This window comes from Schistosoma mansoni, chromosome 1 (genome assembly GCF_000237925.1).
Source record: "Schistosoma mansoni strain Puerto Rico chromosome 1, complete genome".
NCBI classification, from domain to species: Eukaryota; Metazoa; Platyhelminthes; class Trematoda; order Strigeidida; family Schistosomatidae; genus Schistosoma; species Schistosoma mansoni.
Window position 1 is genome coordinate 45993106 of NC_031495.1, and position 13754 is coordinate 46006859.

The 13754-nt window shown below is 33.8% G+C and overlaps 1 protein-coding gene across 1 annotated transcript in view; it reads left to right on the forward strand.

The window, feature by feature from the left end:
* The window catches only part of Smp_170340 (putative collagen alpha-1(V) chain precursor), a gene marked incomplete at its 5' end in the record, with an annotated part of 40646 nt that extends 32323 nt beyond the window's left edge, over positions 1 to 8323 (forward strand). Inside the window, 7 exons of the mRNA XM_018794600.1 lie at positions 323 to 642; positions 1555 to 1861; positions 2017 to 2390; positions 3459 to 3934; positions 5268 to 5583; positions 6291 to 6377; positions 7834 to 8323. Of these exons, the coding sequence (XP_018648995.1) occupies positions 323 to 642; positions 1555 to 1861; positions 2017 to 2390; positions 3459 to 3934; positions 5268 to 5583; positions 6291 to 6377; positions 7834 to 8124 (2171 nt within the window). The 3' untranslated portion in view covers positions 8125 to 8323. The remainder of the gene's footprint in view (positions 1 to 322; positions 643 to 1554; positions 1862 to 2016; positions 2391 to 3458; positions 3935 to 5267; positions 5584 to 6290; positions 6378 to 7833) is intronic.
* Between the last annotated feature and the right edge of the window lie 5431 nt (positions 8324 to 13754).

Genomic DNA, 13754 nt, shown 5'->3' on the forward strand with positions numbered 1-13754 from the left:
GTGAGCATATTTTAAGGCATTTAAGGTTTACCCAGTGGTGTATGTAGGGGGTTGCTCAAGATACATCGTACAAAAAGAAATCACTGATATATAAATCCGACTTTATTCTTCTGGAATGTTTCTGAGTATTTATAATAAATAATCCAAGCATTTAACATTTCATAATGTCAGATAACTCGGTAAAATTTTACAGTCTCTTGAAGTCGTTGGTAAAGTATATATTCACAAAAAATGTTCTACCACTCTGGCAATTGACCTAAAGTATTGTTTTCTGCTTTAGTTGCTCCAGGTAGTTTTAACATTTACTTTCATATTATTATAGGTATAAAAGGTTTCCCAGGTGAACCAGGAGATGATGGAATACCTGGAAATAAAGGTCTTCCAGGTCTAGCCGGAGTAGCCGAAAAAGGTGAGAAAGGTGAAAAAGGATTAAAAGGTGCTCAAGGACTACCTGGAATAAAGGGTAGACCAGGTCAAATGGGTCCATTAGGAGAGATAGGTGATCCTGGTCCGACTGGCCTCATTGGTGAAAAAGGAGATCATGGAGTGCCAGGTCCAGCTGGTCGTCCTGGTCGAAATGGCATAGCCGGCGAGCCTGGCGATTTAGGACCAAGAGGACTACCGGGGCTACCTGGACCATTGGTAAGATGTTCTGATTTATTATCTTGTCATCCCTACAGAGTCTTGTTTATTGCGTTAAATTTCTATGTCCTGATATTTACTGACCAACTGATTGTTGGATCAATGAAACACGAATTATTTCTGCTTATATTTGATTTTAGGTTGCTTTTTCATATATTAACTATTTTCAAGTTGGTTATATAAGCGTTATGGAAATTTTTATGTAGATATACACATTTTGCAGTAAATGTAATATGATTGGATCACTTATTATCCAGGAAATCATTCATTGGTTTCAACTAAAAGTAAGGTTAAGGAAGACTTACTTGTTTACAGGTATCACATCTCAATTTATTGAATTTTAGACTTCATTGATTTGGTTACACTTTTTACATCAGAAATATGATTGTTGTATGACACACAAAACCTTATGCTCTCTATATTGACTAATAAAATTAATGTAAATTTCTCTTTTTTTCTAGAACATTAGGAAGTCATTTTTAGAGCTAGATTTTAATCGGCACAAGATTATTTAGTCCGACTCTTCAGGTGCTTCAGTCTTCACCATGAATTTCCATTGTATAAAGAAGTGGTTTGCAATGAAGCAGATGACTAGAGTATTTCTATCTCCTGTAATTCGGTGAACGATATTTATAAGTGATAAAAACTCTTCCGCTGTTATAGTCTTCTGAATGGTAACTATGATTTAGATATGAAATGTGAAAAAAGAGATATGAAATAATAACTCAACGCCACGATGATAATAACGGTTTTTATTCGACATAAACTTAGTGTATCATAGAAGTAGTTTGTATAGATAATGTTTTCGAATATTAACATTAAGGTTTTCGCTTTTCAATATAGTACGAACTATTAAATTACTGAGAATACATCTAGTTCACAAGATATTGTGATATATTTTACTTATTTTAGGGCGATAAAGGTGAAAAGGGCTCACGCGGTACAACTGATCGATTAGCTGATGTTGGACCAAAAGGGGAAAAAGGTCAACCTGGTATAGTAGGTCCACCTGGACCTAAAGGTTTACAAGGTCCGAAAGGTGGTCAAGGAATTCAAGGGATATCTGGTAAAGATGGTCTACCCGGTCAACCAGGACCTATGGGCCCTAAGGGAGAAAAAGGTGTACCCGGACCACCAGGACCAAGAGGAACTGAGGGGCAACCAGGTCTAAAAGGTCCCAAGGGATTTGTCGGCCCTAAAGGATTTCCAGGATCAGTTGGTAAGTTTAAGGAATATAATAGTAAACATTTCAGATCACTGACTGTATATGACTAACGTCTTAACTTTTTTATTTTGCTCCATCTTATAATAAACATGAGAAATGTCTTCTATTAATCTTTCAAAAACATGTTCGTCTACTTTTGTTCTTATTAGGTCCTCCTGGAGAACGTGGTCCAACGGGAGACCGAGGTGAATTATTAAGATCCCCAGTCGGACCAAAAGGTGAACGTGGCTTGCTTGGACCACCTGGAGCCGTGGGTCGCAAAGGTGAGCCCGGGGAACCTGGAGCGAGAGGAGCTCCAGGTGAAGTGGGTGAACCCGGTCCAGATTTATTTGGAGCACCTGGAGAGAAAGGAAGTCCTGGGCCTACAGGTAGACCTGGGGTTCCTGGAATGAGAGGACCTAAGGGAGTCAAAGGTGTTTCACCTCGAGAACCTGGTGAACCTGGCCAAAGAGGTGCTGATGGACCCCCAGGTATCAAAGGAGAACGTGGTCCCAAAGGGTTTGATGGGTCAATTGGTAGAAAAGTAAGTTGAGAAGGGATTAATTCTTACAAGTTGGCGTAACTTGATGAGGTTTTTGTTACACATTCCCAGCTTAACACATTTTGTGTACAGACTTAATAAGCATTTTAGCTAAATATCCACAAGTTTTTATATGATAACTTATCTTAGCGCCGAAGGTCTAGTCAGTTTTTGTTATTACATTTAATAAAATCCAACAAACACTTATGGAGTACAGTTTCTCATTCAGGTTCGTTAATAGTAACCTAAATCCAAAACGTCAGTTAGATAATAATTTCCACAATTCTCAAAACAATTTTGTTCGTAAATATTCAATTCGAACGGGATACAGCAGCAGAGATGCTAAATGGCAGAATTTCTAGATCCCAGAGAATGACATTTAATATGGCAGAACTCTAAATCGTTTTCCCCATTAAGTACCTCATTCTATGAAGTGTAGAGGATAGATTTCCGCTTTAGGCCACCTAATTATCTACTTGCCAATTTACTTGTTTTTGTGTAACAGATTATATTGGCATTCAAGATATGCACTTGCCAAACGTATGTCCGAGCACTGTGAACTATTAGATTCAATACTTATGAATGTGTTGACTGTCTTTGATAACGATACATCACTACTTTATAATTAAATATTACCGTATTCAAAATTAGATATAAAGATGATTCCAAAGCTCAAGAAAATGTTGTCGTGGAAAAGAATACTTCACTGAGCTATTTTGCTTTCAATAAAATATCGATTTCATTTTTTAAAAATATATAACTACTAAAATAACTCATAAATAATGAAAGCACTGAGATTCTTTAATATTGTCATCTCTAATTTACATATATAAAGCTTATATATTTAAGTATTGACTTTAAAACCAAGAAATGACTTTTCCTATTCAAGTACAACTTTGAGCATTTGTTAAGAGAGAAGAATATTTTCTCAATATAATAATTAATGTATCACAAAATTTGTGATAAATACCCATTTTATAAATTATTTCTCATATTTTCTTTGTTCATTTGTACAAATAGTTAAATTATGAAGTTAAGAGGTGTAATTGTAAAACTTTATCTTTTAAAAAGGGATTACCAGGTTTAAAAGGTGAGCAAGGTGCTAAAGGATTCCCAGGGAAAACAGGTAGACCAGGTGAAGTCGGCGAGAAAGGTGACAGAGGACCTACAGGACTTCCGGGAGATAAAGGTAGTAAAGGAATAAAAGGTGAAATAGGCCGACCGGGATTACAAGGTCCTAAAGGAGATACTGCGATCTCTGTTTTGGGAATAAAAGGCGAAAAAGGGATACGAGGAGATGATGGTTTCATGGGTCCCAAAGGTTTACCAGGAATCGATGGATCCCCTGGAGCTCCTGGTCCAAGAGGTGAACCTGGAGATGTTGGAGAACCATCACCAGTAGGTCCGAAAGGTTACCCAGGTCCCACGGGTGAGAAGGGATTTATGGGTCCAGAAGGACCAAAAGGTGATGTTGGTCCAGTTGGAGAACAAGGAGCTCCAGGAGGCATTGGCGACACACGTGGTAACACAGGACACTTATTCACTGTGTAAGTTAAGATGTACTATTTTGTTTTTAAACTAAAGTAATACGTTGATGAATATTTATAACAATCATAACATTGTTATTAGCGGTAGCCGAAGATGTTCTATATGAGGGATAGCTTTGGGTGAGTTTAAAAAAACAGATAAATGAAACACTGATCAGTAGATGATTTTCAATGAGATAGTGTGTCCAGCTGATAACTGCTCATAAAACCGAGTTATTAAAGCGAAGTCCCAAGTGAACTGGTATCAAAGGCTAAAACAATTAGCTATCAAGTTATATTTACCAAACATTAAACATAAATGTATGTTTAGATATCACCTAAGAAGTAAACGATTAGTAGATATGGATTTGGAAGGTCACTTACTGATAAAATCAAGACTATGCTGTCAGACCTTGGCAAGCATCTAAAATTCATTACCATTAGAAGATGGTTACGCCCGTCAACATGGTAGCGTAATTTTGAATTCTAATTATCCATTTCAAAAGGTGAATTCAATTTTCGTTCTCTAATTATATCGCCTGCAAATTGATATAACGACCAATTCAGTGTAAACATCGACCACACAATGGAGATATGGACACTGAAACCAAAATATGATAATTTCTTGTCAACTGCATACAAACATAAGTTTGTACACACGTATATTCTTGGTTCAATCCCTGCTGGAATGAATGTATATTGCCAAGGTGTTTCATACTAAGATGAAACAGCTATCGATTGCTTCCTAGTTTTCTGTGTACCTCGTCAGATGACAATACATGATGAAAATAATGTTCAAAGTAGAGTAGGATAAACTCTAATCTAAAAATATATAGATTTCAATGACAAAATACACGTCAATATTAGTAAGCAAGCTTTAATGGTAAACTCATATATATTAATAAAATGAAAACCAAGGTCGTAGTTGTAGGATTGTATCTATACACTGAGACATGAAACGAAGTTTATTTACACAATAAACCAATAAACAAATAAAATATGATGTTTGTTATTATATCTAAAGATAATCATTAGAATTAAGATGACTCGTTCAAATATGCACCTAATGTTTTATAGATACCTGACTTGTACAAACTCGTTTTAAACTGATGACACAAAAGCTATTCATTATGTTTATGATCCACTATAACTTCTACCATAGTTGTTATAATTCTACAAACAACCAAGTTTATGGTATCGACTGAGTTGTTCCTCTTGGGACTTGAATCTGTAGCACCTCGTGTCATATTGAAACATCATCGATAAAAATTCAGAAATCTATTACAGTAGATTTCAATGAAACATGGTTAAATAAATATTAAACTAATCAGTGATTCTTAATTTTGAATTTCAGTCATAGTCAGACTGCACGCATCCCGTCATGTCCGTCATCAACTCGTAAATTATGGGATGGTTATTCATTTTTAAGTATGACTGGATCGGATCGAGCTCATGTTAACGATCTAGCTAGTCCTGGTTCATGTCTACAATTATTTAATCCAATACCGTTTATGTTTTGTGAAAAACAAGAAAATTGTTATTATGCTCAACGAAATGATCGAAGCTATTGGCTGAGTACAGAAGAAGAACCAATGATGTGGAATCCAGTTCCAGCAAATGAAACTCAAAGATATATAAGTAGATGTGCAGTTTGTGAAGCTTCCAGTAAAGTGAGTTATGCTCAACAACACATATTACTATCTCTGCTTTGTTATAATATAATTTTACCTCTGTTTTGTATTTTGAAATTTAGGTTACTGTTTTCTTTGCAAAATTTGTTTAGTGTGATAATTAACACTTAAGAAAGAACTTCATGAGGATAAACTTCTTGGGATATCTGAATTAAAGCGGTAACATTCCAGCCGAATGTTTTTCATTCCAGGCAACAGATTATTGCGTAATAGCTCTGGACAATCTAAACCTATATTACCCTCTCTTCGATTATGTTAGTAATGGACTGAATAAATCAGATGTAGTGCATATTTTAGTTTTTGTCTGGATTGTAAATTCTGCTGTGTATAATTTTATATATTGTAACTGTTCTCATATTATAAGTTTGAATGACAAGTCGATGGATTAGTATATCCTATAAAAATGACTATAATTTGTTTGTGTAAAACAAAATTATTTTTGGAATTTTATTTAAACCTTTTTGCCCATGAAGTACGGTTTTTCTCCATATATATACTACGTTTTCAATCCCCTTTCTATTCAGTCCTGTATTGTATTAATCAGTTACCATCAAATTACTTTTAATCATTAAATTCTTAAAACAATCTAAGGCATTCATTACATTTTGTCTATATGTGCTTGATCCTTTTAAAAATTCTAACTGAACATGTATTTACTTTATCTAACAAATTACTTCCTTTTTTAGCTTTATGCTTTCCATTCGCAAACTTTGAAGATTCCTAAATGTCCTGATGGTTGGTCCACTCTGTGGCCGGGAAGTAGTTTCTTTATGGTGAGTTCTCTGAACATAAAATTGAATAATTTGTTTCGAATAATGTTTTCATTCTCTTTTATGACAGTACTCAACCCAACCAAATATATATTTTATTTCACATCGTATCAGTAAAATTCAGAATAACATAGTTTAATGTTACGATAGTCTAAGTACCCTTATTTTACAGTTCTTAACCGAATTTACTTATTAAAACCAAGCTGTCAGATATTAGTACCATTAATGTGCTCTGACAAGTTAAATTAAAGATGAAATAAGTTTTCCATTAGTCTGTACTGAAAATAACCATACAGACTATTTTTGAACAAATAGTTTTAAGTCTGTTTTCCTCTAAGTATGCTTTCATTCTTTCAAAGTTCAAAGAAAGAGATAAATTAATTTGCTAATGCTAAAATTTCAAATGCAATGTAACTAGTTGATATTATGGACATAAGTAAAGACTCATTGATTTCCTTACTGACTTTCATTTTAAACCTTCTCTATTCACTTGCTGTCTCGAACCCATCTATCATAGCTAACATCTCGATAATATCTTCAGTTCTTTAATTAATATTCATTCAGCTGCCCAATGGTTCCAGTTACTCAAATCACTTGTACTTGACTTTTAGGATCAGTTTTGTGAGTAACCTACCAGTTGCTTTGGTCACCCTTGTGGAAATGTCGAGTCGCAGTTGACTATGATCGCCACTACAGACCAGATTAAATCCCTCAGTAGGATAAATATTAGAAAGACAGTTATAGATTGTAGTTAAAATATATCTGTTGGTGATCTCATGATATCGAAATAATACCGAAATCGTGCCAAACTTTATAAGCGAGACTACCTGAGTAAGTTCAAGGTCACAAGCAGCGGAAAAAGTGTGTTTTTGGTTCAATTAAACAAAAAGGTACAGTAAAACAATTACTGGTACAGTTGCTTATAATAATAAATGTTTTCATTACATCAACCGCGTTCTCCTCATAAAAGTAGATCATTACACCCTAGTAACTGTTTCGATATGTTTGTACCAAAGAAAAAACTATTCAAAATACCTTTTATGAAATCGTGTTTAATTATTAACTGTTACGTTGAATGGATTAAAGGGAAAGATTAGGAATTTTCCTCAGAACTTTTAACCATTATGAAAAGGATTTTCAGGGTTTTACCTTTTAACCTTCACATATCTTGTACAAATATGTTGTCCATCTTTGTATTACAGCTTGAGAAATTAAAGATAAGGTTATATTATTCTAGTTAGCATGAAGTGGCAAGTAAACTTCTCAATCTTACAGAAGGTAATTTGAGACCCAAACAGCTCAGCTAGTACAATAATTGTCTAAAGTTTAAAATCAACTGTCTTCAACCAACTTGTATTATATTAAATAGTTCTTTTCATAAAATATTCGTGAATTTACATAGTATGCTGAGTACTAAATAGAAATAGACCTACTATAAACAATTTTGTAATTATTTTAGAATACTGGTTATGGAGCACAAGGTGGAGGACAACAGCTAGCATCTCCAGGTAGTTGTTTACCACAGTTCCGATCTCATATGTTTATTGAATGTACTGCTAAAGGTTTATGTGGATTTTTTGAAGAACATAAAAATTTCTGGTTACGTGTTATGCCTAGTTCTATGGATGAGCATATGTTTGGCATGGTAATGGGCACTGTAATCAAAGTACGTAATAGTCAAGATTCAGTTGGTAAATGCGCTGTATGTATGAGAACACAACCATTGTCAACATTATTTTATTTAAATTAATCATGCTTTTAATTTCTTTTTTTAAGCATTACATATGATAATACTTTCTCTTTCTTCTGTTTATTAAAACAAAACAAATTATTGTCAGAATTTTTAAATTTAAAATACTTATGTTATTTTATTTTTTGAGAAAAAAAGTTTCCAAAATGTATTTATTATCATGTCGGGATAAATTTTGTTTGGCTTATTTATAACAATTAAAAGTTCCAAGATCTAAGATAATAAAACTAAAGATAGTTACATCATTTAAAACAACTATTTCTGCTTTGAATACATACGCATAAAGTAAAGTTTCATTGGACATTGAAAAGTTAAATGGTGTTTTTTTTAATGATCCAAACTAAATCTCAATAAATCCAAGATTAATTTACATCTATTCTAAAAGAGGTTTTTATCAATACACAATATAATATTATGTTGAAAACTTTTTTCTTAAAGCAAACTACTTCATAATTTACCCAAATACCAATTTTAAAAATAGCAAATTTTTGAATTTATCTTTATTCTAAATATATACATATTCACTGATTTTATTATAATAATTACTACAGTTAAAGGTTTTGCTAACTATTAACTGAGTGTTCAATATGCCCACCCCTCAAGTCAGTCAATGAAAGAAATAAACATTAAGGGGGGCTTGCATATTCATACTATAACATATTTGTGTTAGGCTGCTTTTGAATATATTTCTTCAAATATTTAGGACTTTATTGGATTGACGGATCTTTTTTTTTTGAGCACAAATATACGTGTTAACCATTGCTTCTTTATTAAAAAAAAACTTCTATTTTTCAGTGTTAGTCTTAAGAAGATATAAATATTGTAAAATTTTGACAATCTAGTGTTTTTGTCATTTATTTAATGTTTCTGTTCTTTTCTAGTCTGAAATTGTTCTTTTTTTCAAAATGTTAAGACATAAATAATAAATTCGATGACTTAATTTTAATTTAAATGATTTTCTTTACTTGCATTGATAACTCGAGGTGTATAGTATTGATGCTGGGTAACCAACGAGCCAATTATTATGTCAAAGGGCCACATAAACCCAGTTATGAAGCACTTTAACATACACAAAACGTTTAAATCTTAACTAAAATACTGTAATATATATCACCTATCAATGAAACTAATGTTTACTCAAAAAATTATCAGGATAATCTCTGTTACTACATCAGTAAGATAAGTGCGAATATACATTGTTTCATAACTAGTACGCGATGATCAGGAATCATTTCACTTGTCGTAATGCATAAACCTTTCTCAACATTTGCGTCCGTTTGCTAATATATGAATTCGCAACTGTTGAATTTTGTACATGACAACCTGTTAGTGATTACGGGTTGACCGAGAAAGGTAGATATTTGTGGAGAGTTTGAATTCTATCAATGTTATTATACTAGTGATGAGTTCGTTTATGCTGTTGTCAACTTCGAGCTGTGTTAGTTGCACGTGGAGATCACAATTAGCTGTCTCAGTGAAGCGGTTGGAAAATTGTTGTAAGATGCGAACTCTTTGAGATGTTTGGAACGTCATTAGAATTTATTTTGGAGCATCAAAATCTGTTGACTATATTCCTGATCAGACTGTGAAGAGATAGTTTGTGTGTCTAGTGTTGGAAAATGAGCGTAGTTCTTTAGATTGGTCAGGTAAAAACTGAGTATGATTTCAAACGCTTTAATTTCTGCATACAGTTTATCTGTAAACACACCCTGCAATTTCCTATTGAGGTAATTTAGTATGCCGAAAATATTAGCAGCAAATCAGAATACCATCACGTTGTTTTTATCCTATTAATATTAATCCTGCGTAGAATGTTTTCGATTTCAAGGAATACCACAATTTCTCTCCGATATCCCAAACTCTTTTCAGTAAGTTTCAAAAGTATAGGCAAAAAACTTCAGTACGATAAAGTGCATCAGAGTATTTTGTTTCAGTAGTTCTGTGGAGGGTTTTGAATTTTCACACGGGTGTTATTTTTGCCTATTTCTGATCAATTGAGCAGTAAATTCCAGCTTTAAATATCAATCGTCACTTGTTACATAATCTCCTACACTAGCTGTAAGAAAATTACTTGATTCCGTCACAGTTTTACGTAAACAGATAATATACTAGTGAATGTTTCATTTGTTGACAAAACCATCGGTTTCAATTATTCACTTTTAAAATGAGCTATTTACACAAAGTAAATTCCTCATTAATCATTGTTATCTGAATATATGCTATGCAAGACTTCGCAGATGACCTAGCCCTCCTATCCTATACACACGAACAAATGCAGATGAGGACACCTAGTGTAGCAGCAGCCTCTGCATCAATAGGCCTCAACATACACAAAGGGAAAATAGAAATCCTCAAATATAACAAGGCGAACACATTACGCCGGGAAATAGAAGCAGATATGAAAAGAATGAACACAAACTAGAAAGGATTTTCCAGGACAGGGTTGGATGGAGAATGCTGGCAGGCGGCTTATGCTCCTCCGCGTGGGGTAACAGACGTAAATAAATAAGACTAGAACATTGTGTAAACCTAAAGAAAGATTAAGAACACTTCTAATAATGAACAAAGAAATAAAGCTATAACTGAAGCCGAATTCTTTTTTTGATTCACCTCTATCAAATAATAATCCACTTATCCTTGTTGAGTTACTTAGACCAGTAACCATATTGTAACTCAATCAATCAGTACAAAAGTACTAGACAAACAAGACATTGGTCATTGTTCAGTGATCAATCAATTACAACAGAGCATTATACAAACAAACTCTTACTTCAACTACTTTTATTTTTTGTTGCAAACAAGGAAATGAATTAGCGGTCTAAAACAGGAAACGGAAAAATAAGAGTCTGCACTGCAAGTTATCTTATTACAGGATTTAGTGATAGTAACGATCAATAATAACGATAATAATATTCAAATAACCAAAGCCGGGGGTAAAACAGGATTAAACTAATCATTTTGATTTAAACAATTTACTGTTGTCTAAAACAATTAGTTCCTTTGATAAATTTGGATAATGCGATGAGAAGACGAAGGTTATTAGAATTATGTGATCTCTTTGCGCAATACATTTTGGATAATCTGATCACATATGTACGTAAAAACGATGTATTGTGTCAGTATATCACATAATTCTGATAACCATCTTTTTATCGCACTATCCAAATTTATCACTGTCTCTCGTTTTTATGGTGGAGTATTATTCAAAAATGATTAAGAAAAGGAATTAAACTTTAAATTCACTCAATATAATGATTAGTTTATATGCATTGTGTGTGCTTTATTTAAGGATGACAAGATAGATGTGTTCATTTTCCTTAAAGGTTTGTTCTGAAATGATAAATGTTATTTATATGAAAGAACAGAAGATAGGGAAGGCCTCGCATATACGAACAAAATCGTATGAGAAAAATAATAACCATAAAAGAAGAATCGGTGTGTACAAAGTGTCTGTTAGGAAAACAACATGAGTGAATATAAGAAGATCAGAAAATTATCAGAAGTGTTTTTGGGAGGGAGGGGAAAGAGGGATGAATTACCCATACACGCGCATCTACACCTGGATATTTACTATATACGTTTATAAAACTGCAAAGCAGGTATAAGGTAACCAAAGGAAATCACAGTTGGTAGCGATAGAAGTAGTAATAATAGTACTACGCAAACGTGTATACATATAAAATCGTTTTATTTTTTATCTGTTTTGCAATGTAGATTGATATTAGTAGGTGAGAAAGGATTGAGAAGCATATATTTCGAATAAAACTATGCATTTTCAACTCCTTGTAGTAATGATTCTTTATCTTGACTTTTTGGATAAGTTTTCATGGGAATATTTGATTTACGCTTCGACTGGGATCTTTGTACTCGTGTCACTCCATCTGTTAAACCAGACTGAGACCATCTATGGAAGTAAGAGGGAAAACAGTGAAACATATTTATGGGATTGCATGCACAATTAATTATTTTAAACAAAACAAGTCAAGTACATTTTCTTCTTATTTACAAAGCTATTCACTTTTATTCATTTCACCAACAACAAGTCTGATTGACAATCGTCTAAATATAAGAACGTAGAGGTTGATAGTTCTAAGTTAAAAACAAACCGATATAACAAGTATTGGTTAAGAACTCTATATCAGTGAAATTTAATGGCATAATTAATTAAAATATATCAAGTATTATACCCGGGCAGTATTTCAGTCTTCACACATTCCGAATGACGAAGTGTGGTGTATATGTACTTGGTGCCTCATTGTACCAGTGTTTGTGTGTTTAAATAAATAAAGTACTGTACTACCACTGTAGCGAACGAGAACACAAATGGGGACAATCGAATGTATTTGAACACAAAATTACAGAATGTCTTACTAAAATCTGAGAACCATACAGTAAATGCCTAATTTTCAAAATGTTAATCAATTTTCTCAAACTTGATCGTTTCTTTTGCAAATATCAGTCAATCGTCTCAGACTTCATTGTTTCTGCTTTTTTATACCAATTGCTTTCTGTTTCCGTTCTTTCCTTCTCGACCTTCTGGTGCCAGACATTCTAATTCTGACTACCTTTATATATTACTCATGCCAATACAAGTAGTACACACCACACTACTAGTGAATAATATATGTCATATAAACGGATTCTAGTTAAAGAGAAAAACCACACTGAAAACAATTTTTATAACTGATAAACAACAATGTTTGTTAAAAGATGAAACACTTTTATTTTCTACCTGCTGTTAACTCGACGTGATAGTCGGAGTTGCCTCTCGGAGTTGACAACATAACCAGGTGGAACACTGAAGTCAGACATAGAAGTAACTTCCAGCATGCTTCACACTCTATTCTGGAAGATTTGGAAGGAAGAACGAATGCCACTGACAGACTGGAAAGAAGCATATCTCATCAAGACACCAAAGGAAGGAGATCTGAGAAAATGTGATAACCACAGAGTTATCAAACTATCATCAGTACCAGGAAAAGTTTTCAACAGAGTGTTGATGAACCGGACGACTGATTCAGTAGACGCACAACTACAAGATCAAAAGATAGGATTCTGTAACGATCGGTTGTGCGCAGACCAAATCGAGACACCACAGATCATCGTTAAATAATCGATTGGATGGAAGTCGTCATTATACATTAACTTCCCTGATCATAAGAAGGCATTTGACAGTGTGGATAGGAGAATATTATGGAACATTCTTCGACGCTATGGTGTAAATACCTGAAGAGATCGTCAACGTCATCCGGAATTCATAAGACGGACTACAGTGCAAAGTTGTGCATGGAAGACAGCTGACAGATACATTCAAAGTGAAGACCGCAGTCAGACAAGGCTGCTTATACTCTCCCTTTCTTTTTCCTCTGGTAGTTGACTGGATTATGAAGACCTACACATCTCACTGGAAGCACGGAATACAATGAACAGCTTGCATGCAACTAGACGATTTGAACCTCACGGATGACCTAGCCATTCTGTCCCATGCACACCAACAAATGCAGATGAAGACGAGTAGTATATAAAAAGCCTCTGTATCACTAGGCATCAATGTACACAAGGGAAAAAGCAAGATCCCCAAATACAACACGGAGAACACCAACCCAATCACACTTAATGGAGTAAACTCT